General features: G+C 43.6%; 2 protein-coding genes across 4 annotated transcripts in view; one reads left to right on the top strand and one right to left on the bottom strand.

The window, feature by feature from the left end:
- The window catches only part of ogna (osteoglycin, paralog a), a 28,440-nt gene extending 25,073 nt beyond the window's left edge, over positions 1-3,367 (bottom strand). Inside the window, exon 1 of the mRNA XM_038812603.1 lies at positions 3,125-3,367. Coding sequence (XP_038668531.1) covers positions 3,125-3,295 — 171 coding nt within the window. The 5' untranslated portion in view covers positions 3,296-3,367. The remainder of the gene's footprint in view (positions 1-3,124) is intronic.
- The window catches only part of LOC119973940 (centromere protein P), a 400,035-nt gene that overhangs the window by 144,478 nt on the left and 232,756 nt on the right, over positions 1-22,801 (top strand). The window lies entirely within an intron of this gene.

Genomic DNA, 22,801 nt, shown 5'->3' with positions numbered 1-22,801 from the left:
ACATCTCCATCAGCTCCGGGATAGCCTGTTCCCGAGGCTCCACGTCTGACTGGGAAGCAGCTGGGACCTGGGAACCCAGCAGACCTCCAGCTGCTGTCTCTCCTGGGCATTACTGCCTCCACCTGATGTACATCAACAACTGATGTTGTGGTGCTCACTAGAATGTGCCCCAGAGGCCTAACCACTAACATTGCCCACTGAGGTGCATGTCTCTGCACTGGTGGAGGATGCTAATGACAGGTGTGATGCGTCGATGGTGGCATCCTCTGAATTGTCCTCCAAGGTGGTCTCATGGGGGGCAGAGTGGGGGACCTGCGGGAGAATGGACATGTGTTCAGTGGGAGGGATTGGTCATTCGGTATGACAATAACAACTCACATGTGACAGCCCATTTGGGTTAGGCCTGTTGGACCCTCACATCTGTGGCATGCGCCGACTTCCATGTTGGTGACCGCTCTGTCCCTGGCCTCCCCCTTAACCTCAGGACTCATTACTCCAAGGTGGTGAGGATTCTAATCTCCGGGCCAGTCTCGGCGCTCTCCCGAAAATTGTGGAACAGCTTTTCTTAAGGAGGCACAGAGAGGCATTGTTAGCTGCATGTGTGGGGGGTGGCAGGTTCTGGGAAGTACGTGGTTGGAGAGGGGTTAGGCGTGGGGGGAGAGAACATCTTGGGGAGGGGGGAGAGAACATCTTGGGAGGTGACAGCATGAGTGGGCCAGAGCCTAGTGCTGGCGGGGGTGGTGCCAGGTGCAAGTTCGGGTTGGGGGGGTGCCAACTCACACAAGTGGCCCGGTCTTGCGTCACTGGGTGCCGATCCTCCTGATCACGCTTCCCGAGATGACGGCCGCTGCCACTTCATCCCAGGCGGAATTGACTGTCCTGTAGCTCAGCCTCTGGGACCCTTGGGGTACAGGACATCCTTCCTGGCCTCAACCACCACCAAGAGCCTCCCAAGGTCTGCATCATCGAATCGTTGGGCCGGTGTTCTAAGCGGCATGACTGCGAGCTGAGTGGGGTTGGCTGTGCAAAAGATGTTTAAGTGCTGCTCGACCTTGTTAGCTGACAAGCACGATCACAGCAAATCAGCTGGCGAGCCATCATTTGCAGCATGAAGCCTGTGGGGCCACCTTAAATGGACCAATTAGCGTTGTATTGCAGTGATGGTCTCGCCAGGAAGCTCGCGGCAGTTCCCGCTCCCTATCACATTTGGAAACATTTTGGAAGAATTGCGCCCTCCGTGATCAAATAAAATGATACGTGTCTAAGAAAGCTGACTGGAAACAAGTTATTTTAACTTTGCACAGTTAATTGGTAGTAGCCACATTGAAATAAAGCATGCAGTTTTGGACACTCCTTAAGTTAACACTGGTGTGTTGGAATGGTTAGGATCAGGGTGAATCACCAAATCAAAGGCTTTGGTTAATGCTAAAGATCGTTCAAAATATGAGAAAGGACGTTAATAAACTTGAATAATGGACATGTAAATGGAAAATTAATTTCAGTGTCGGTTATGAATCCAGTAAGGAATGCAAGAAAAACCTCTTCACCTCGAGAATGGTTAAAATGTTGAACTTGCCACCATACAAAATAGCTGAGGTTAATAGCATGGATGCATTTAAGAAGGCTAGATAAGTGCATGAGGGAGAAAGGAATAGGAAAATATGCTGATCAGGCATATTTTAAAAAGGGTGGGTGGGTCTGATGTGGTACCTACGTCCTGGTAGAAAACAGTTTCTGTGCACTAAATTGTGAGTCTGAGGCTTAGGTCTTAGTACCAATTGCATTGGCTTTCCAAGAATAAGGAAGACTGAGTGACGTGGCCCAGTTTATTGAAGCAATGAAAATAATAAATAATGTAATGTAGTTACAAATAAATAATGTAGTTTTATAAAATTTAGATTATGAATGCATAATTAGAGGACATGAAAGTAACATTTATCAAGCCTCCATCAATTCCTTCAACTAGTTGACCAAAGATTTGCTTTGTCAACTATACTTTTTATTGTGAAGGATGTGACACAACGCTTGCACTCAATCATTGGGCATCATAGTTCAGAAAGTCACCAATCCCGATTGAGGCCATTGCTGACATGCCATCTGTCCTTTAGAAATTTTCCTTTAAAAGTTACCCAGGAAGCTTGATAGTTTTGGTTGATTATTCAGTACATTTTATTGAAGCCACGTATAGCCCACTGCTATTTCACCATCTGCAGATTGGCTGTGTTTAGTTAGTTAGTTAGCTTTGTTGATGAGAGGTAAGGTGCTAAGCACAATATTAAAATAAGTATCTAATTGTCTGTTTTTAAAACCTTTTTAATCTTTTGAAAGAATCAAATTTTAAAATAAAATTCTAGGTTTCGGATGTTCAATTAATCAGTTGAGAATGGATTTAATTGTCACTTAATCAGCAACACAATAAGAATACCTTGCTTTAGCCTAGGAGAGGTTATGTATTGAAATTCTTTATCTTCTTGAGCAAAAACTGATCAATTATTGTGACAGTTTATGTATTTGTTTGTTGGCAAACTTAGAACCATATTGTGTACAAGGGACTTGAGAAAGACATCTGTAAGTGTTCTATTAATGGGTACGTAAAAGCTATGGACACTCATGATTGAATTACTATAAACAGGACATTACATTTAGGTGTAATTTAACATGCACGAATGCCAATCAATAATTAGTTAGTGTTAATACCTAACCTCCGGATCTTTCTCAATAGGGCTGGTCAGTCAAATTAATTACTTACCATTTCATAACTTTCAAGATTTCCCCCCTCCTGTAATTCCTTTTTGAAAAATAGATTTTGCTTTGTAATTCAAATCACACATTTGCAAGCAACTAGTTATTTCATAACATTGTCAAACAATTTTAAAGCAATTGTATTCAATTTTGCAACTCAAACTCAGTCTTTATAAATGTTCTATCAGTAATGTTAAGACTTTATAAAATGCCTTACTACATTTGGTTTGGTTAACTGCAAGATAATAACATTAATGCCATTATGGTAGGTACAATATTTTGTTCCATGTGTTGTCTTATACTAATTTCAAATTTAAATGTGAGTTTCTTATAAGTTAGAATCAAATCTTGTAGATGCCTAAAGAATTTTAAACCGCATTACCTTTCCTTGTTTTATTTCTTGTGGCTCATCTTCAAATTCGTAAGTTGTGTCTGTACCAAAAGATTCCAAATCCAAATTATGTACGTGAAATGTATCTTCCTTATTAGCTGGTGCTGTGAATACTAATTCTCCAAGCATAACTGCAAAAAGTATAGGGCACACACAATTCATTTTGGACTGAAGACCAAGAAAAGGTTCTAAGAAAAATTGAAAAGCTGAAATACTGAACACAACAGTGCCTTGCAGCCCAGACGTAGAATCCGTCAAATTGGTATTTAAAGCTTTCACCAGCTGCTGCCAGAAGCTTCAGAAGAATGAGACTGCGTGATGTGCCTTAACCCCCTGAACTCCTTTTTCAATTACAGTTGGAATAATGGTCACAGCTTCTAAAGCTTTGTAGGCAAATTCATAACATAGCAATAGAAAGCTCATTAAGATCATAGCTAAAAAAAATTCTTGCACATGAACATTCTAGTGCTATTGGGAACTTTATATTTTTTAATCAACTTATTTTAATATTCTTTATTACTATTACTGATTTAATTTTTTTTCACTTGAGTAAAATTGGGCTAATTTTGATTTCATTTTCAAACGGCTGATTGGCAGAGAGCATTGGGATCCCATGATTTTGAGGCCCTAACTATTTTTGAATTTATTCGGTAAACTCTCAATGCCAAATATACACCTTAGTGCATGTTGACTTCAGGAATGTTAGCCGGTTGGAGTGTCAACAGAGGCCCACAGGAAAGCTTTGAAAGCAGTGATAAGTGATGTTGAGGTGGAGCAGGGTGATGCCAGAATCAGCCACCAGTGGGTTTGCATTATTTTTGTAGAGTCAGGAGGAGCGCTTCTGTGCCTTCTGGCTTTCCGTCCAACTCTTCAAAAATTGATTTTTGGAACTTTTTCTGGCTGTTTCCTGTTTGGAATTCCATGTACACATGAATATAGTTTCTGTTTTGTGAGCTCTTCTCACGTGCAACTTAAAATTGCAATCATAGTCAGTCTGACACCTTCACTAGAACCTTGATTCCTCTGGGAAAGAGGACTACTAGCTTTTTGGGGTAGATGCTTTGGCAACCTAGTGGTAAGCCCCTGTAAAAGACTAAGTGAGATAATTGTGAGGGTTGATTTTTTGGTAAGGCTATTGCCCCCACTTCTAAGCCTAACACCAAATTAATGCTATTTTTCCCAAATAAAATTTGGCTTGATTGACTTGTCAACTCTATAAAATTGCCTAGTCAAAGTCCGAAGTATTGGCGCAGTTAGGTGTTGTATAGATTGTTTTCTATTAAACCCCAAGATTATTATGTCCATCATACACACCTCAAAAGAGCACAAAGTAATTTTATGGTCATCTTGATTCATATGGCTAGGTCATTCCAATTGTAATGACTTTCGCACTGTTATAGACCTTCAAACAAAAGGATCATAGTCACAATATTTAGAGTGTTTCCTGCATAATAGTTGAGTTAGTTTAATGGACTTCAGGTGCTTGCCATGAAAATTTTACTTTGCTTTGATAAAATGGGTAAATGCCCTTTCTTCATCTTAGTTAAGTCTGAAGCATTTACAAGTAAAATGAATCTTTAAAAGTTGTTATTTTGAAACTTTTATCAAGCTGTTAAATTTGTATTATGTAATATAGGGCATTTGGTTTTGGGAATTAGATTTATTCCATGTGTTCAAAACCTGGAGTCTTGGCTTAGCTGGAAAAGCTTGTGAATTTCTTTTGGCAATGAAAGGTAAAGAAATTCCTCTGTTATATTTTTACCACATTTAAAATGGCAAAAACACAATGGTCTGTCATAATAAATTAGTTCCACATTGTGTCATATCTGCTTTTCCAGACTATTGTGTGCTAAAGTATTATAAGTAGTTAACAATTGATACAAAATGTAACATTTCTATGTGATAGCTAAGAAACCCATGTAAAGCGTATTTTAAAGAATCTTATTTACACAGGTTAAGATAATTAAAGTTAACCATTAAATACGACACAGCTATAAACCATGATCTCATTTTGATTAATGATTCGGGCCTCTGGGTTTTCTGCTTTTCAAATTAAATAGAGTCCGGCTGACATCTGTCTTTAACATTAAGTGCATATGAAATATGTAGTAAAATAGTGAAGTAGCTTGTTGAATTTGCAGTTGAGAGTTTTTTTTTATAGAAACTTAAATGTGATCCACTACTTTATTGACTTGGTGCAGAATTGCTTTTCTTTCTTTTTCAGAAGTGTGTTGGAAAAATGTATTGAGCACTGCCAATTAATTTTGTTATTATGTTTTCCAACTCAAATACTTAATGCAGTTGATTTTCATGTTAAAGTTGTACATGTAAGAAAGGAATTACATCTGCATTGACTGCAATTGACAATCTCGCTTAGAGGACTTAAAGTCCAGAAACTAAACAAAGGCCCACTGATATAGCAGGATGTATTCTTTTGACATCAGATTTAATGCATTTTGTTGTAATATTTTAAAGATCAAATGAATTCTGCTGTGAACTATTAATAACTTGATTTGCTGATTTTTCATCTGAGTCAGTAGTTTGCCGATTCAGGGCAAGTTCAGCCCTTGGGATGGCCTGACATGTTAGTGCATTATGGAGTGCAAAATGTCAGATGATGCAATGAACTGGGGCCTCTGCATGTTCAGGTGGATGTGAAAGATCCTTTACGAAGAGGATTAGTTAGTTCTCCTGGTGTCATCAACTTGGTTCTCAGCCATCGCTGTTTGTCTTATTGCAGTTGTGGGACCTTGTGTGCGAGTTGTCTGCCTAGTGTGGTGATACAACCACTGTATATATGTGTGCTTGCAGTAGGGGGATGTATGGCCGTACCTGTAATACAGGTTTCTCCGGTAAGCCCCTGCCGGCTAGCTCCGCCCACAGGGAGCTTGTGTATAAACATGCGCTAGCTTCACTGAGATACTATTCTACAGCTGCCGCCAGAGGAATAGCATCTCACAGCAATAAAGCCTCTCTTGTACTTCACTCGAGTCTTTGTGTACAATTGCTAGGTGTTACAAGCACCTAGTTTGCTTATAAAGCACTGCCTACACTTCAAAAGTAGTTGTTTAGCTGTGAAATGCTTTGAGATTTTCTGCAGGAACTGAATGGCACTGTAAAGCTGCAATCACTTTGATTCACTCACAGATCTCCTGTGGTGTTGTGGTGCAGAACTGGGCAGGGGCTGAAAGTGGGCAAAAATGCACTGAACTAATACATTTCTAAAAGCCCTCCAAGATAAAGCTTGTTTTACAGTGTTTTACTTATATTGTTAGAGGTGGATAAATACCACATGTGGAATTAAATAGATCTTTGCATGTTTTTAAAATTTTATTATTCATATACTTAATGTTTGTAGAGAAGACCAAGATACATGTTAAACTTCTGAAAAATCTGATTTATATATTTATCAAATATTGCTGCAGCAGAACTCGGTATGAGCAAAAGTTTCCACTTAAATATTCATATTCAGATGAAGCATTTTAGTTAAGACTTTCCTCCAATCTTTAATAATGGTTAAGTGCTTCCAGAACAGTTACTTACTTAACATGAACAATAGTGGTTGTGATTTCGGCGTATGAATTTTAAAAGGCTGAATGCTGGAACTCACTTAAAATATTTAATAAATGATGAAGTCTTTCCCTGACTTCTTCATGTCCTTTTAGCTGTACCTATGTATGCCTTTTTTCTCTGTACTTGCCAAATGCCTTAGGGAACAGCTCGACCACACAATATATTTTGGAATCTTATTACGGAAAGGTCATAACAGCAATGATAAGTTTAAAACTTAGATTTGCTGGAATGTATGGTAGGATGCTTAGGTTTTATTGGGTAGGGCAGCACGGTGGCGCAGTGAGTATCACTGCAGTCTCACTGCACCGAGGTCCCAGGTTTGATCCCGACTCTAGGTCACTATCCGTGTGGAGTTTGCACATTCTCCCCGTGTTTGCATGGGTTTCTCCCCCACAACCCAAAGATGTGCAGAGTAGGTGGATTGAACACGCTAAATTGCCCCTTAATTGGAAAAAAATGAATTGGGTACTCTAAATTTTAAAAAAAGGTTTTGTTGGGTAACAGGCTAGACAGTTTGCTTGTCATCATAATCAAAGATGACATCTGGATGGCACAGTGGTTATCACTGCTGCCTCATAGTGCCAGCGACCCGGGTTTGATTCCGAACTTGGGTGACTGTGTGGGGTTTACACATTCTCCCTGTGTCTGCGTATGTTTCCTCCGGGTGCTCCGGTTTCCTCCCATAATCCAAAATTGTGCAGATTAGGTGGATTGGCTATGTTCAATTGCCCCTTAGTGTCCATAAGATTAGGTGAGGGTTATGGGATAGAGCGGGGGTGTGGGCCTAGGTAGGGTGCTCTTTCAAATGGCCAGTGCAGACTCGATGGCTCAATGATCTCCTTCCACACTGCAGGGACTCTATGACAAGACATGCCCCTCGTGAGATCTAACATGATCTCAATGTTGGGGCCCAGACTCGCATGGTTAAGTGAGAATGATGTGTTTTAAGTGACATGGCTTAATGAAAAAAAAAACAAAGTCCATTCTGGGCAGGATTAGTGGGGTTTAGCTACAAGCACCAGACACATGACACTTTGTAATACAGGTTTCTCCGGTAAGTCCCTGCCGGCTAGCTCTGCCCACAGGGAGCTTGTGTATACACATGCGCTAGCTTCACTGAGATACTATTCTACAGCTGCCGCCGGAGGAATAGCATCTCACAGCAATAAAGCCTCTCTTGTACTTCACTCGAGTCTTTGTGTACAATTGCTAGGTGTTACAAGCACCTAGTTTGCTTATAAAGCACTGCCTGCACTTCAAAAGTAGTTGTTTAGCTGTGAAATGCTTTGAGATTTTCTACAGGAACTGAATGGCACTGTAAAGCTGCAATCACTTTGATTCACTCACAGATCTCCTGTGGTGTTGTGGTGCAGAACTGGGCAGGGGCTGAAAGTGGGCAAAAATGCACTGAACTAATACATTTCTAAAAGCCCTCCAAGATAAAGCTTGTTTTACAGTGTTTTACTTATATTGTTAGAGGTGGATAAATACCACATGTGGAATTAAATGGATCTTTGCATGTTTTTAAAATTTTATTATTCATATATTTAATGTTTGTAGAGAAGACCAAGATACATGTTGCTATTTCGGCCCCTAATGGGGCAAGCCCCACTGAGGTGACACAGCACCATTTCCTGCACTGAGGAACTCTGACGAGAGGAACTCCTCAGCGCAGGAAGCCCCCCCCCCCCTCCTAACGCAACCCCCGGGAACATCTCCCCCCATCACCATCGCCCCAACTCACCTATAAGGGTGCGCAGCTTCCCACAACCCACCTCACATGGGCAGGACGCACCCTCCCCGCCGACCTAATACCTGGTGTGGGCAAAATGCCAGCCTGGCACCCTGACAGTGCCCCTGCCAACCTGTCAGTGCCACCTGGGCACCTAGCAGTGGCAGGGTACCACTCTGCCTGGAGGCCGATCACCCTCCGATTTCCCAGGCGAGGCTCTCAAGTACTGTTCTGAGTGGTTCCCGTGTGTGGGGACCCGTTCTGCAAAGCGCCTGGCTGGGGTCTCCTCGGTGAGTTTCAAAATTCACTTAACCATGCGAGTCTGGACCCTGTCATTGTGGGTGGGATCCAGATTGCGACATCTCGCGAGATCAGCTTAGATCTCGTGAGGCATAATTAACCATTGGGAATCCCAGGAGAAATCCTTCCCGGGATCTACTGGCTATGACCTGTTTCGAATCCGGCAGGACGTAGATGGTAGAATGCTTCTAAAGCGTCTATCAGTCCAATTTGAACATGAAAAGATCGGCTGCATCTTGAACCTACACAAATTGTTGGGTGAAAAAGGTGTAGCTCATGTGTCCTGTTGCCAGAGCGGCTTCTGTTCATAGGAAATGACGATTTTGCTTTTGAGACTGCGCCATCACGTGCGATTCTGCATGAACCTCTTAAGGGTCCATTTTAAATTTCCTCAGTGAGACCAACAGTCTCTTGAGGTTTACTCGAGCTAAAATGAGTGACCTTCAAGATTATGCAGGGTTATAATAAATAATTATATCCATTTGTTTGTGAGTTTACAAGGAGAGGGCATTGACTGATTAATGACAGAAAGAATTAAGAAGTTAAAGCACAATGTCAAAATATCTACCACAAACTATTGTTGAAACAAAGTCTATCAATTCTTGAAGATTAGCTGCTTGAAAATTAAAAGATTAGGAATATAATGAGTGAGCAGAGGAGTGGAATTATACTAGGTGGCTTATAAATACTTGATGGAACAAATTATCAATTTCTATGCTGTTATATTCTTTGAATTTATATAGTTATTACATTAGAAAAAGTTGCTGTTCAAGTTCTACTTTGTTCTGATACTTTGCACAACAGAAAATTACAGTTCTTTCGCCTACAAATGGCCTTCCTGATGCTTTCGGTGAACCTTAATTTGCCATTGGAGGAAGCAAGCTCCCAAAAAGCAAATTTTGGAACATCTTGTGACTGGCTCGCCTTCTGCCAGTCTACTGTTCTCAAAGTTATCAGTAAAGCTGCATGGTGGGAACTATGGAGTACTATCCTTTTTAATCTCTTCTGCTGTTGCCGACTGCCTACTTTTGATTCATAGTTTTTGAACTTGCTGTTTGGTCTTCAGATATTTTGGGCACGATTTAACAGGAAAAAACTCTCATGTCTGGTTTTGGCTCTTTTAGAAGGATATTTCTTGGCGGTGTCAACACCAAGAAACACCTATTTAATGGCGCGTTGCCAGTTTTCTTTGGTCTTGTGGGGTTTCTCTCCGCCGAGGCCACACTTAGAATCAATTCCTGCCGGCGACCCCAGTAGGAAAGGCTCCTTGCAGATCAGGCCACCAGTTTGTCTGGCTGCATTGATCTTTCTCCCCCAGATCTCAGGGAGGCCCCTGGGAACATTCCCTCACCACCCCCCAACCCCCTCCACCTGGTAAGGCACTGCCGAGATGCCCGGCTGTCAGAAGTGTACCAGGGTAGTATCCTGTCCTTTTCCTGACCAGTCAGGGTCTTCAGTGGCCTGGGAGGACCTGTGCCATTAAGATTGGTCCACGTTTGTGGAAACCAGTATGAAACGGTGCCCTGGTGAGGCCTCCCAAGCACAACCTTTAGGTCCCTGGTGCTGGGAGAACCCCGCAAACGCATTAGGCATAATTTAAATATGCTAATCTGGATCATGCCCAGTGAGGGCGAGATCTAAATTGCGATCTCGCGAGACTCAGTTAAATCTCATGATGCGTTTCGAGTGTTTCACATCCCGCGAGGCCTCTCAGGAGAATCAACAGCCTCATCCCAATGATAAGCGGGTACGTCGGGGCCATTAAATCGCACCTGTTATATTTTTTAAAGATACACAGTTTCCACTTCTTACCGTAACACTTTGTATTGATAAGAATTCCCTACTATAAGTTGCAGACAGTAAAACGTCTTGACAAACTTAAATGGAGGATCTACATACACCCAAAAAATAGAAGCAATAGCTAGATGCAAAGAAAATTGTATTGAATGAAACGGAATCAAAAGTCTTCCATTGCAGGAGTTTGTCACTTGAGCCATTATTTATCTATTTTTAGATTTCATAGCAGTTTGAAACCCGTTGCTAAAGATAGGTATAACATGTAACTGCATATTAGGAGCCAGAAGAATAAAAAGTTTGCTTTGCAGCTTTTCATAGAATTTACAGTGCAGAAGAAGGCCATTGAGCCCATCGAGTCTACACCGGCCCTTGGAAAAAGCACCCACATCTTTGTACTGTGGGAGGAAACTGGAGCACCCGGAGAAAACCCACACAGACACGGGGTGAATGTGCAGACTCTGCACAGACAGTGACCCAAGCCGGGAATCGAACCTGGGACCCTGGAGCTGTGAAGCAACTGTGCTAACCACTGCTATCGTGCGTCCAGCTTTTAAAATGGTAAATAGAATTAAATAATGAAGGGAATTGCAGTTCAGGCTGAGTCTGCCTTAAATCACCTGTGCGTTTAATGTGTTGTTCGGACGGGACTACCTGGATGTTTTTCCATATTGTCAGTGAAATGTTATAGATTTACTGTATAAGTATTTAAAGACATAGCTTGTTCTGGAAACAGAGCATTTGTGTTTCAGCCAGGGGCTTTTAGCAGTTCCATCTCTAATGCACACTTCTGTTTCGTAATACCACATGGAGTGAATTAAGTTCCTTTAAGACAGACATCTGTTATCATGTGGATCTTCAGAGGAGGCCACGTAGGATCATATATTTGACCTCCTCAATGAAGAATGTTGCACAAGCTACAACTTTTATGACTGAAATGGCATGGTTTCAAAGTTTTGACCTAATCCAGTGAGTGTGGGATCACTTTGTTCTGGGAATAAAATGAGGCAGAACCAATGGCGGACATGGTGGGAGAATTCAACGGAAGGTGCAAAAATCAGTTTCATGCCAACGCAAACTTATAGCGATGATGTGGATATGCCGGCGTTGGACTGGGGTGAGCACAGTAAGAAGTCTTACAACATCAGGTTAAAGTCCAACAGGTTTGTTTCAAACACAAGCTTTCGGAGCGCAGCGCCTTCCTCAGGTTTATAGTGGTATCTTCTTATGGTGCCTGCCATGGCAGATTGGTAATAATGCTGGAGGTCAGCGTGCAAACCAATTTGCATACCGCTAACGGAAAACACGCCAGTTCAGAATACGTCTGGGCCAACGTGGCATGCAATAGTCGAGACTTACCTTTGCGGCCTTGCTCAGATCATGGTATTCAAGGAACTGATGGTGCTGGGGGCCTGCAGCTACTGGACCCTGGAGGAATATGTGCATCGCATGGTGGGTGGATCTATGACACTACCGCAAAGCAACCCTTGGAAGGAGGGAGTCTCCATGCACAGCTTCGGCTTCGATTACTTTTTGGATCTGTGTCGGAACTTCAGGATCTTCATCATGTGCTCGCAGCATCTTCCATAGTTTTTGCAGACTTCTCATCACCATATCAGCCTGTTCCTGCCTCACTGAAATAATTTCTTCCTCTCTTGACTCCGTTCTCTTTACCTTATCCAGTCTCTTCCCACCTGCATTCATGATTCCTTTGATGGCTTACATCCTTTCATCAATTTCCAGTTCCCTGGCACTAACTGACTCCTCTACACTCTGGATGTTCAATCCCTCTACACCTCCATCCCCCACCAGGATGGTCTGAGGGCTCTCCACTTCTTCCTTGAGCAGAGGCCTCATCAATTCTAATCCATCACTACTCTCCTCCACCTAACTGAACTTGTTCTGTCACTCAACAATTTTTGCTATAACTTGTCTCACTTTCTGCAAATAACAAGGGGCTATGGTGTGATTGCATGGGAAGGTGCCATGGGAAGGGGGATGAAGAATTGGCGGTGATGGAGAAATGGACGTCACAGACAGAGTGGTCCCTGCAGAATGCTGATAAGGGGATGAGGGGAAGGTGTGTTTGGTGGTGGCTATGGGTATCCACATGGGCCCCAATTATGCCTTCCTTTTTCTGGGGTAAGTGGAACATTCCTTTTTCCTACTAGGGTCCCTCCCACAATCATTTTTCCATGACATCGATGACTGTATCAGTACCACTCCATGCTCCAGTCTGGAACTGTAAATTTTTTATCAACTTTGCTTCCAATTACCACCCTTCTCTTACCTTGACACGGTCCATCTCCAGCACTTCCTTTTCTACCTCAACCTCTCTGTCTCCGTTTCTGGTAATAGACTGACTACCGATATTCATTACAAGCCCACAGGCTTTCACAGCCACCTCAATTACAGCTCTCAGACACCACTTCCTGTAAGGACTCCATCTCATTCTCCAAGTTTCTTTGCCTCCGTCATATCTGACCCAATAATGCTACCTTCTAAAACGGTGCTTCTGACATGTCTTTTTTTCTGAACCAACGTTACCCTGTGATTGACAATTGTGCCTAACCCATCTCCCTCACCCCTTGCCCACCCTCCCAAGTTAGGGTCCTTCTTGTCCTCACCTTTTGCCCCGCATTCAAAAGATCATCCTTCATCATGTCTGCCAATTCCAATGTGATGCCACCACCAAACACACCTTCCCCTCATCCCCTTATCAGAATTCTGCAGGGACCACTCCGTCTGTGACGTCCACTTCTCCATCACCTCCAATTCGTCATCCCCCTTCCCATGGCACCTTCCCATGCAATCACAGAAGGTACAACTCCTGTCCCTTTACCTTCGCTCTCATTACCCCAAACACTCCTTTAAAGTGAAGCAGCATTTCACTTGCACCTCCTTCAATTAGGTCTACAGTATTCACCGCTCCCAATGCGATCTCCTCTACATTGGGAGACAAAACACAGACTGGGTGACCACTTGCTGGAACACCTTTGCTCAGTCCGCAAGTATGACCTTGACCTTCCCATCACTTGGCATTTTAACTCGCCATGTTTTTATTGAGTTTTTTGTGGTATAAATACAAAACAAGGATAAGTATGGACAAACAGTAGTAGACAGAGGTTAAAGAAAAATATTTACACACCAGTCAGTTTCAATTATTTACATACATACATACATCTTTGTTCTTTTTCCTGCATTATTTACAGTGGTGGTTGTGATTTCCTATTTTTTGTTCCTGGTCACTACTTGTCTTGCCTTCTTCCTTTATCCGTGCTTGTGCCCTGTTGTGTTGGTGTGATACTGTTTCTCATGCTTCTTTTGTTGGGCATGGTTGGGCTCCATGTCTCCTGTCCCCCTTATCCCCCCTCCTCCATCCTTGCTTTGTCGTGGGTGCCCTTTCCTGTATTTTAGCTTCCTAGTTGTTGGCTACAAACAGGTCTTTGAACAACTGTGTGAATGGCTCTGACATTTTTTTGGAAGCCCTCCTCCAACCCTCGGATGGTGAATTTAATTTTCTCCAGTTGGAGAAATTCCGATAGGTCGGACAGCCAGTCTGCAGCTTTGGGTGGTACTGCTGACAGACAGCCGAGCAGGATCCTCCATCGAGTGATTAGGGAGGCAAAGGTAAGTGCGTTGGCCCTCCTCCCCATGAATAGGTCTGACTGTTCAGAGACCCCGAAGTCAGCCACTCTTGGCCATGGTTAACTCACCACCTTGCTGTCATCCCTCACATGTCCGCCCTTGGCCTGTTGCAGTATTCCAGTGAAGCCCAATGTAAAGTGGAGTAACCAATTAAGCACTTTACAGCTTTCTGAACTTGATATTCAATTCAGCAACTTCCTCCATCTTGACCTTTTTTTATGTCCCAGAACTCCCCCTCCCCCCACCAGAGCATCTGTCACTTGTTCTTAAGTTTTGCTTTCACAGAGAGCTGACCCTTGTTCTGCTTTAACATATTCTGCTCCCCTACCTTTATGCCACTTTCGGCACCTTCAGTCATTAATATTACCATTCTGACTCCATTTGTCTTGTGCCCATGATATCTGTGTCAAATCTCTTCCAGCTCCTACGTATCCCTGACCTATTTTGCTCAACCTTCTCCACCCTCTCTTGAACAGCATAAAATCCTATCATGTTTATCCCTCTCTAGCTCTGAAGAAGAGTCATATGGACTCAAAATATTAACTTTGTTCTCTACAGATGCTGCCTGACTTGCTGAGTCTTTCCAACATATTCTGTTTTTATTTCAGATTTCCAGCATCTGTAGTATTTTGTTTTTATTACACACATTCTAGTTTTTTTATATATTCCATAATTCTGAGAGTATATTTTCTTATTGTGAATTTGATTATCTTTAAAATAATGCATAATCTGAATTTCAAAGCCACAGAGAGCCTCCAATGATCTTATTTGTGTTTTGTTGATGGTTAGAAAATGAATATTCTAATTTCTAAAAGTTGCTTTTTCAAAATTTGAATAAGGAAAGTGAGCACAGTCTTATTTAAGGAAGCAGAGTGAGAAGAAAGGAGCACAACAGATTGCCTGGGATAATCGTGCTATGGAGTGTCTACCGACTGCAGCCAATTAAATATTCCTCTGACTGCCATCTGTCCTAATTGCGTGTGCGAGTCAGAAAAAAGCACGGGGAGCGAAGGATACAGGGTTAAGGGGGTAGTTGAAAGTAGAGGATGTTGTACAAACTTCCAAAAAGTCTGGTAAGGCCAGAGACATCTGCAGAAGCTCAAAGTTTTTTGATCTGGCCACTCGCCAAATTGACAGCTTGGCCAGTGTTTAGGAGGGAAAGCAAGTGACAAGAAACCCCAGGGACAGTCTCCAGTACATGATTGGAGGAGAGAGGCTGTCAGATCTTGTGATCTCGTCATTGCAGCTTGGTTGGGGATGCAGTGGGGGACAACAGCCTTGGAGGTAGGGAGGAATAGTATCATAGGGCTGGAGGGTGAGAGAAGCCAGCAGGGCTGTAGGGTCTAGGGAGTGAGGTAGGAGAGAATTGATCAGGTGAAGGCAATGGAGAGGCTGTGGTTGGCAGGGTAAGACTGAAGGCGTCCTAAAGAGTTTGGAGGGACCAATCCTGCTCCTCCTAATCCAGCAGAAATGCTGCAAACAATAGTTAATTTATGGTGCCAGCGCTTCCTAGAATGATTTCACTACAGGGTTCATCGGTTCCTAGGAACCCACGCAACCATGGTGAATTTTAAATCTGACTCCCAGTTAAGCTCTGGGAGCTCAGTTTAAATATATTAATGAAGGGACAGTCTTCTCACTAGAATATCCACTTGCACAACGTTTTGAGGATGCATTCCTATATTTCCAATTCTGCCCGTCCCCTCTGTTATCAGGTTAATTTAGAAGCCATGATTATTTCTACAAGCAGTTATTCCACTGTAATTTGCTATTTATATAATGATTTGGATGAGAATGTAGGAGGCATGGTTAGTAAGTTTCCAGATGACACCAAGATTGGTGGTATAGTGGATAGTGAAGAAGGTTATACAAGATTGCAACAGGATCTTGACCAATTAGGCCAGTGGGCTGATGAATGGCAGATGGGGTTTAATTCGGATAAATGTGAAGTGATACATTTTGGTAGATCAAATCAGGACCTACTCAGTTAATGGTAGGAAGTTGGGGAGAGTTACAGAACAAAGCGATCATGGGGTACAGGTTCATAGTTTCTTGATGGTGGGGTTGTAGGTGGACAGGGTGGTGAAGAAGACCACCCTGGCATGCGAGGTTTTATTGGTCAGAATTGTGAATACATAAGTTGGGACGTTTTGTTGAAGTTGTACAAGACATTGGTAAGAACACACATGGATTACTGTGTTCAGTTCTGGTCACCCTATTATAGCAAGGATATTGTTAAACGAGAAAGAGTGCAGAAGAGATTTACGAGGATGCTACCAGGAATTGATGGTTTGCGTTATTAGGAGAGGTTGGATAGGCTGGGATCTTTTTCTCTGGAGCCTGGAAGGCTTAGGGGTGATCTTAAAGAGGTCTATATAATAATGAGGAGCATTAACAAGGTAGATCGTCAACATCATTTCCCAAAGGTAGAGGAGTCTAGAACTAGAGGGCATAGGTTTAAGGTGAGAGGGAAGAGATACAAAAGAGACCAGAGGGGAAATTTTTTCACACAGAGGGTGGTGAGCATCTGGAACGAGCTGCCAGAGGCAATGGTAGAGGCGGTTACAATTTTGTCCTTTAAAAAACAGTTAGTTACATGGGCAGGGTGGGTATAGGGGGTTTTCGGCCAAATGCGGGCAAGTGGGACTAGCTTAGTGCTAGAATTTAGGCGGCTTGGACAAGCTGGGCCGAAGGGCCTGTTTCCGTGCTGTAAACATCTATGACTCTATTAAGGAGATTCCCCATGGGTGTCACACTACGCCGATGACCTCTTGCTGTATGTTTTGGATCCGTTGGAGAGTATGGAAAGGATTATGGTCCTGTTGAGGAGGTTTGGAGGGTTCCCGGGATACAAGCTGAATGTAGGGAAAAGCAAAGTATTCCTGGTGAATGAGCTGACACAGCGAGCTAATTTAGGGGGATGCCATTTACGGTAGCGAGGGTACTTGGTTTAGGTACTTGGGGATTCAGGTAGCGAGGGAATGGACGGGGCTCCATAAGTGGAACTTAACTAAACTGGTGGAGGAGGCCAGGGAGGATCTTAAGAGGTGGGATATACTGTACTTAACGTGGCAGGGAGGGTCCAAGTGGTGAAAATGAATATTCTGCCAAGGTTCTTGTTTATCTTTCAGGCACTCCCGATCTTTGTACGAAAGGCCTTTTATCGGAAAGTGGACACAATCATCTCTGACTTTGTATGGGTGGGGAAGGTGCCGAGGGTGGGGAGGACCCTGCTACAGAGGCAGAGGCAGAAGGGGGGTTGCCAAACTTGCTTCATTATTATTGAGCAGCGAATGTGGACAAGGTGCGGCAGTGGTGAGAAGGAGAAGGGATAGAGTGGGTATGGGTGGAGGAGGAATCTTGTAAGGGGTCTAGTTTGAGGGCTATGGTGACGGCAGCATTGCCAATTGCTCTGAGTAGGTATTCAGGGAGCCCAGTGGTGCAGTCCACGGTGAAAATATGGAATCAGCTGAGGAGGCATTTTTGGATGGAAGGGATGTCGGTACTAACGCCACTGTGCGAGAATCATGGGTTTGAGCCGGGGTGGGGATTGATAGTGTACACAGGAGGTGGAGTGAAGTGGGGCTGGTCAAGGTGAGGGATTTGTATTTGGAGGAAGGGTTCACCAGTCTGGAGGACCTAAGGGAGAGGGTAAAGCTGCCAAGGGGTAGTGAGTTCAGGTATCTACAGGTTAGGGACTTTGCACGAAAGGTCTGGAAGAGGTTCCCTAGATTGCCGGGATACACCCTGCTGGAGTGACTGCTGCTTCCGGATGTGGAAGGGGAGGGAAGAATTGAGGATATAAATGGCTGGGGGAGCAGGGAGGCAAGCGGGTGGTGAAGATCAAGGAGAAATGGGAAGCGGAATTGGGAATGGCGATCAATTGGGGAGTATGGAGTGAGGCACTGTGAAGGGTAAATGGGACCTCCTCTTGTGAAAGGATGAACCTGATATAGTTTAAGGTGATGCACAGGGTGCATATGACTCGGGCGAGAATGAGTGGGTTCTTTCAGGGGATAGCAGATGAGTGTGAGAGGTGTGGGTGGGGCTAGCGAATCACGTGCACATGTTTTGGGGTTGTGAAAAATTGGCAAGAGTGTTCTTAACCAGGATAGTGGAGGAGGGAGTGGACCCGGACCCTTTAGTGGCGATGTTTGGGATTTCAGAGAAGCCGGAGCTCATGGAGAGGAGGAAGGTCGATGTCTTGGCCTTCGCCTCTCTGATTGCACGGCGATGCATTTTGCTGGAGTGGCGGTCAGTATCGCCACCGGGGGTAGCAGCATGGTTGGGTGACCTGTATGACCTCCTGCGGTTAGAGAAGATAAAGTATGAGTTAAGAGGCTCAGCAGGGGAGTTTGATAAAAGGTGGGGGATGTTTGTGACCGTGTTTGTGGAGCTGTTCGTCGTTGGGGGGAGGGGTGAAAAAGGCGAAAAATCTGTGCAAACTGTATAGTTGATTGTTGGGAAGAATGTTTCCCGGGGTGTTTATTTGCTTGTATCAAACTTTGATACAAGTTTGAATAAAATGCGTTTTAAAAAAAAAGGAGATTCCCCATACTGACAAAAATATAGTTCTACCTCAGTGGAACCCAGGGGTATAACTTTGCTGTGATATGAACTGGACATCATGCTGTCTGCACGCACCGTTACATCTGCTTTTCCAATGTGACCAAACGGGCGTTGGTGACAACATCGCTTCCATTTTCCCTGGCTAGATACTCCTCGAACCTGGTAGTCGTGCCCATTTTAAGGATATAGAGACAATTCAAGCAGCATTTTAAGCTTGGAGCCGTGTCGAAAATGGCCCTATCTGTGCCAATCATATATTTGAACCGTCGAGATTGGACGCTACGTTCAGGGTGTGGAAAGGGAAGGGACAGAAAAGATTCGGGAATTTGTTTACGGTGGGATGGTTTACCAGCTTAGAGAGGTTGTTGGCAAAGTTTTGGCTGGACGTGGGTGGACTCGTTCAGGTACCTCCGGATAAGGAATTTTGTGCGGGTGGCCTTCCCAATGTTTCCCGAGGCATGGCGGGCGTCTCTATTGGAAAAGATACTTTAATTGGCAGGGTCAGAAGAGGTAGCACGTCTGGCATTTATGGGCGAATTGTGTCTGAAGACTCGAACTTGGCGGATGGAGTGAAGGTGAAGTGGGAGATGGCGCTGGGGCCTATAGTGGATGATGGGGTGTGGGGTGAGGCCCTGCACAGGGTGAATTCCGCATCCTCTTGTGCGCGGCTTGGTCTAAACCAACTTAAAGTGGTGCACAGGGCAAACCTGACCAAAATTGGTTGAGCAGTTTTTTTCTAGAGGTAGAAGATGGGTGTGACCAGTGTTCTGGTTGGCTGGCCAATCACACACAGAATGTCCTGGTCTTGCACCAAACTTTTGGTCTCCTTCTTCAACAGCATGTTGGCAATTCTGAATATCAATCTAGAGCCTTGTCTTCTGGTGCCGATTTTCGGGGTGTCGGTCTCGTTGGGGATGCAGATGGGAGAGAAGGCGGATGTCCTTGCCTTTGCGTCTTTGATTGCCCAGAGGCAAGTTCTGTTGGGTGGACATTTTCGTCTCTGCCCAATGCCTTGGTATGGTTGGGTGACCTAATGGAATTCTTTACCTGGAGAAGGTCAAGTACACTATTAGAGGGTCGGTTGAATGGTTCTACCAGAGGCGGCAGCCATTCATTACCTACTTTATAGAAGTAGCCATCGTCAGTTGCTTTTGGGGAGGGGGGGGGGGGGGGGGGCGCTGTTTTATCGGTTGTCTTTTTTTAGGGGCAGCACAGTAGCATAGTGGTCCAATACCAGCTTCCCTGAACAGGCGCCGGAATGTGGCGACTAGGGGCTTTTCACAGTACTTAATTAAAGCCTACTCGTGACAATAAGCGATTTTCATTTTCAATTGCTTCACAGCTCCAGGGTCCCAGGTTTGATTCCCGGCTTGCGTCACTGTGCGGAGTCTGCATGTTCTCCCCTTGTGTGTGTGGGTTTCCTCCGGGTGCTCCGGTTTCCTCCCACAGTCCGAAGATGTGCAGGTTAGGTGGATTGGCCATGCTAAATTGCCCTTAGTGTCCAAAACTGCCCTTAGTGTTGGGTGGGGTTATGGGGATAGGGTGGGGGTGTGGGCTTAGGTAGGGTGCTCTTTCCAAGAGCCAGTGCAGACTCCATGGGCCGAATGGCCTCCTTCTGCACCGTAAATTCTATGACTTTATCTTGGTGGATGGGGTGGACGCGATTGGTCGGGGTCTTTGTTGTTGGTTTTTGTGTATCATCTGCTGTGGTCATATGGGTTTTGTTGTAACATTTATTGGAAAATCTTTAATAGAAATATATTTGAAAAATCTCAAATAGGGACAGTTTGTCCAACTCAAGCTGCTGATAAGCATTGCTCATGTCTAGCTTCATACGAGATTGGCCTCTGACTATCTTTGCATACAAATCATCTATCTTTGGAATGGGGTGCTTGTCTGACTTGGCAGCCTAATTCACTCAATTTGTAGTTCCCAAAGGTGTGGATGGTCTTGTCTGCTTTTATCACAGGACTGTGGGGGCTGCCCATTCTGTAAATTGAACTGGCTGGATGAATCCCAGTTTTCCTAACTTTTTAAATTCTGTCTCCACCGTTTCTAACAAGGCATAGGGTACGGGTCTGGCCCTGAAAAATTATGAGGCTGTCCCTGGATCTGCATGGATCTTTGCCTGAGGCACTTAATTTTCCCTAGCTTTTTGAAAAATACATCTGCATACTTCTTTATTAATTCTAGGAGGTCTCCTTTTATCTGAAAAATTTCTGTCCACTTTAATTTTGTTTCTTTGAGCTAGTTGCGGCCCAGTAGGCTTGTTCCTCTGCCTATAAGGAGTTTGGAAGATTGTTGCTGATATCTCACTGGTACGGTGGTAGTATCCATGATCTTGATGGTCTTTCTTATATTGGTTGCCCATTTTGCTGATTTATTCCTTAAACTGAAAGATTGAACCCCTTCTCTTAAATACCTATTGCGGTAGCAGATGCTCCCATGCCTACTTCCATCTCTATAGATTTACCATTAACTAAAAGCACCACTGTAATGGGGGCTACTTTGCCCATTTTCACATGTTCAGTGAATAAACACTCAACTCAAATTCTACATTGTGTACTTGAGATGTGCACTGTGTCATGGGAGTGTCCCTTTAAGAAATGTTTTTGTCTTATCACATGGCTTCAGTGATGTCATTGTGTGTGTTGAGCTGGGCTGTGGCTCTGAGTTGTTACTTTCGTTTTTGTGTTCAGAGCTGGCTGTGGCTCTAAGTTTTACTTTCACTTTGAGTTTGATCTGGTTTTGTATTGCACAGGTTGGAAAGAAGTGTCTCTCTATCTTCAATTTAAAAGCTGTTTCCAGATTACTTGATAACTTAAAAATGATAACTGTTTACTGGAAGGAATTCAAACCTGCTGTTTTGGAAAGGAAATAGGTGTATCCATACCAAGTCTTAAAGATAGTAAGAGTGCCTTGTGATGGGCCACACCTTTGAAAAGGGGTTTCAAATTTGTAGAATAAAGCCTGTTTTTGATTAAAAGTGCTTAAGGCCACTGTTGAATAACACCTGGAAGTCAGGGCCTTGTGCTCATCGTAACCAAAATCAATAAACAGTTGTAGGTCAGGTGAACTCCATGATATACTTTGGAGTTTTCTAAATCCTGGCCCATAACAATTACCTTCAGCGCTGAGCAGACTTGGCTTCCTCTTACACCTGTGCCTAAAGTGCACCTTCATGTAGCATGAATAGCATCCTGCTTCCTTAAATCTGCAAGCTTCCGGGCTGTGATTTATACCGCATCGGTAGCACTTTGCTTCTTCACTTGGTACTGTATTAATTCTCTTAAATCTTCTAACTCTGCATGCTGTAATATTTGTTTCCCATTTAAAACTAACATCTTCACTTACGGCTGACTGCAGCTTCCCACCCTAACTGATAACCGCGCAAAGATTTTGGTACTATGAAGCTCCTTTGTGCTCTGCTCAGCACTCTCCATCGCTAGTGCTATCCCCAGTGCCTTTCAACAATTCACATATGTCTCCACAAACTGCTTTCTCTGGATGGCCTCAGTATTGACTCCACAAACTAAGTAGTCTCTCAGCATATCGTTCACATACCCCAAAGTCACTGTGATCTGTGATTTGCTGTAGCATTGTAATGTAGATTGTAATTGTCTCTCCTGGGGCTCGCCCCATGTAATTAAACTTAAAACGCTGCAGGATGACTGAGGGCTTTAGATGATAGTGCGCCTTCACCAAATCCACAATCCCCGGGAATGAATTAGAAAAATCGGGTGCATTTGGGAACATAAGGCTGCAGAATAGACTGTAAGCTGTAGGCCTGGGTCCCACACTGGCTTAATAGGATTGCATTCTTATTTACCTCCTCTATTCCATTGGGCATAAAATAATAACGTTAATATTCTATATACTGTGACCAGTCCTCAATGGAGGCATCAAAAGGATCTAATTGACTGAATGGAGGCATTTTTCCTGCAGTGCATTTTGACCTAATTGGATTCTGTAAGCCTTGGGACCACAAGTCCTCTGCTTTATTCTCATCGCCAATGTAATAACTTTGGTTCAACAGCTAGGTATGAAACAAT

This window comes from Scyliorhinus canicula, chromosome 11 (assembly GCF_902713615.1).
Source record: "Scyliorhinus canicula chromosome 11, sScyCan1.1, whole genome shotgun sequence".
NCBI lineage: Eukaryota > Metazoa > Chordata > Chondrichthyes > Carcharhiniformes > Scyliorhinidae > Scyliorhinus > Scyliorhinus canicula.
This window is presented reverse-complemented; position numbering and strand designations above follow the sequence as displayed.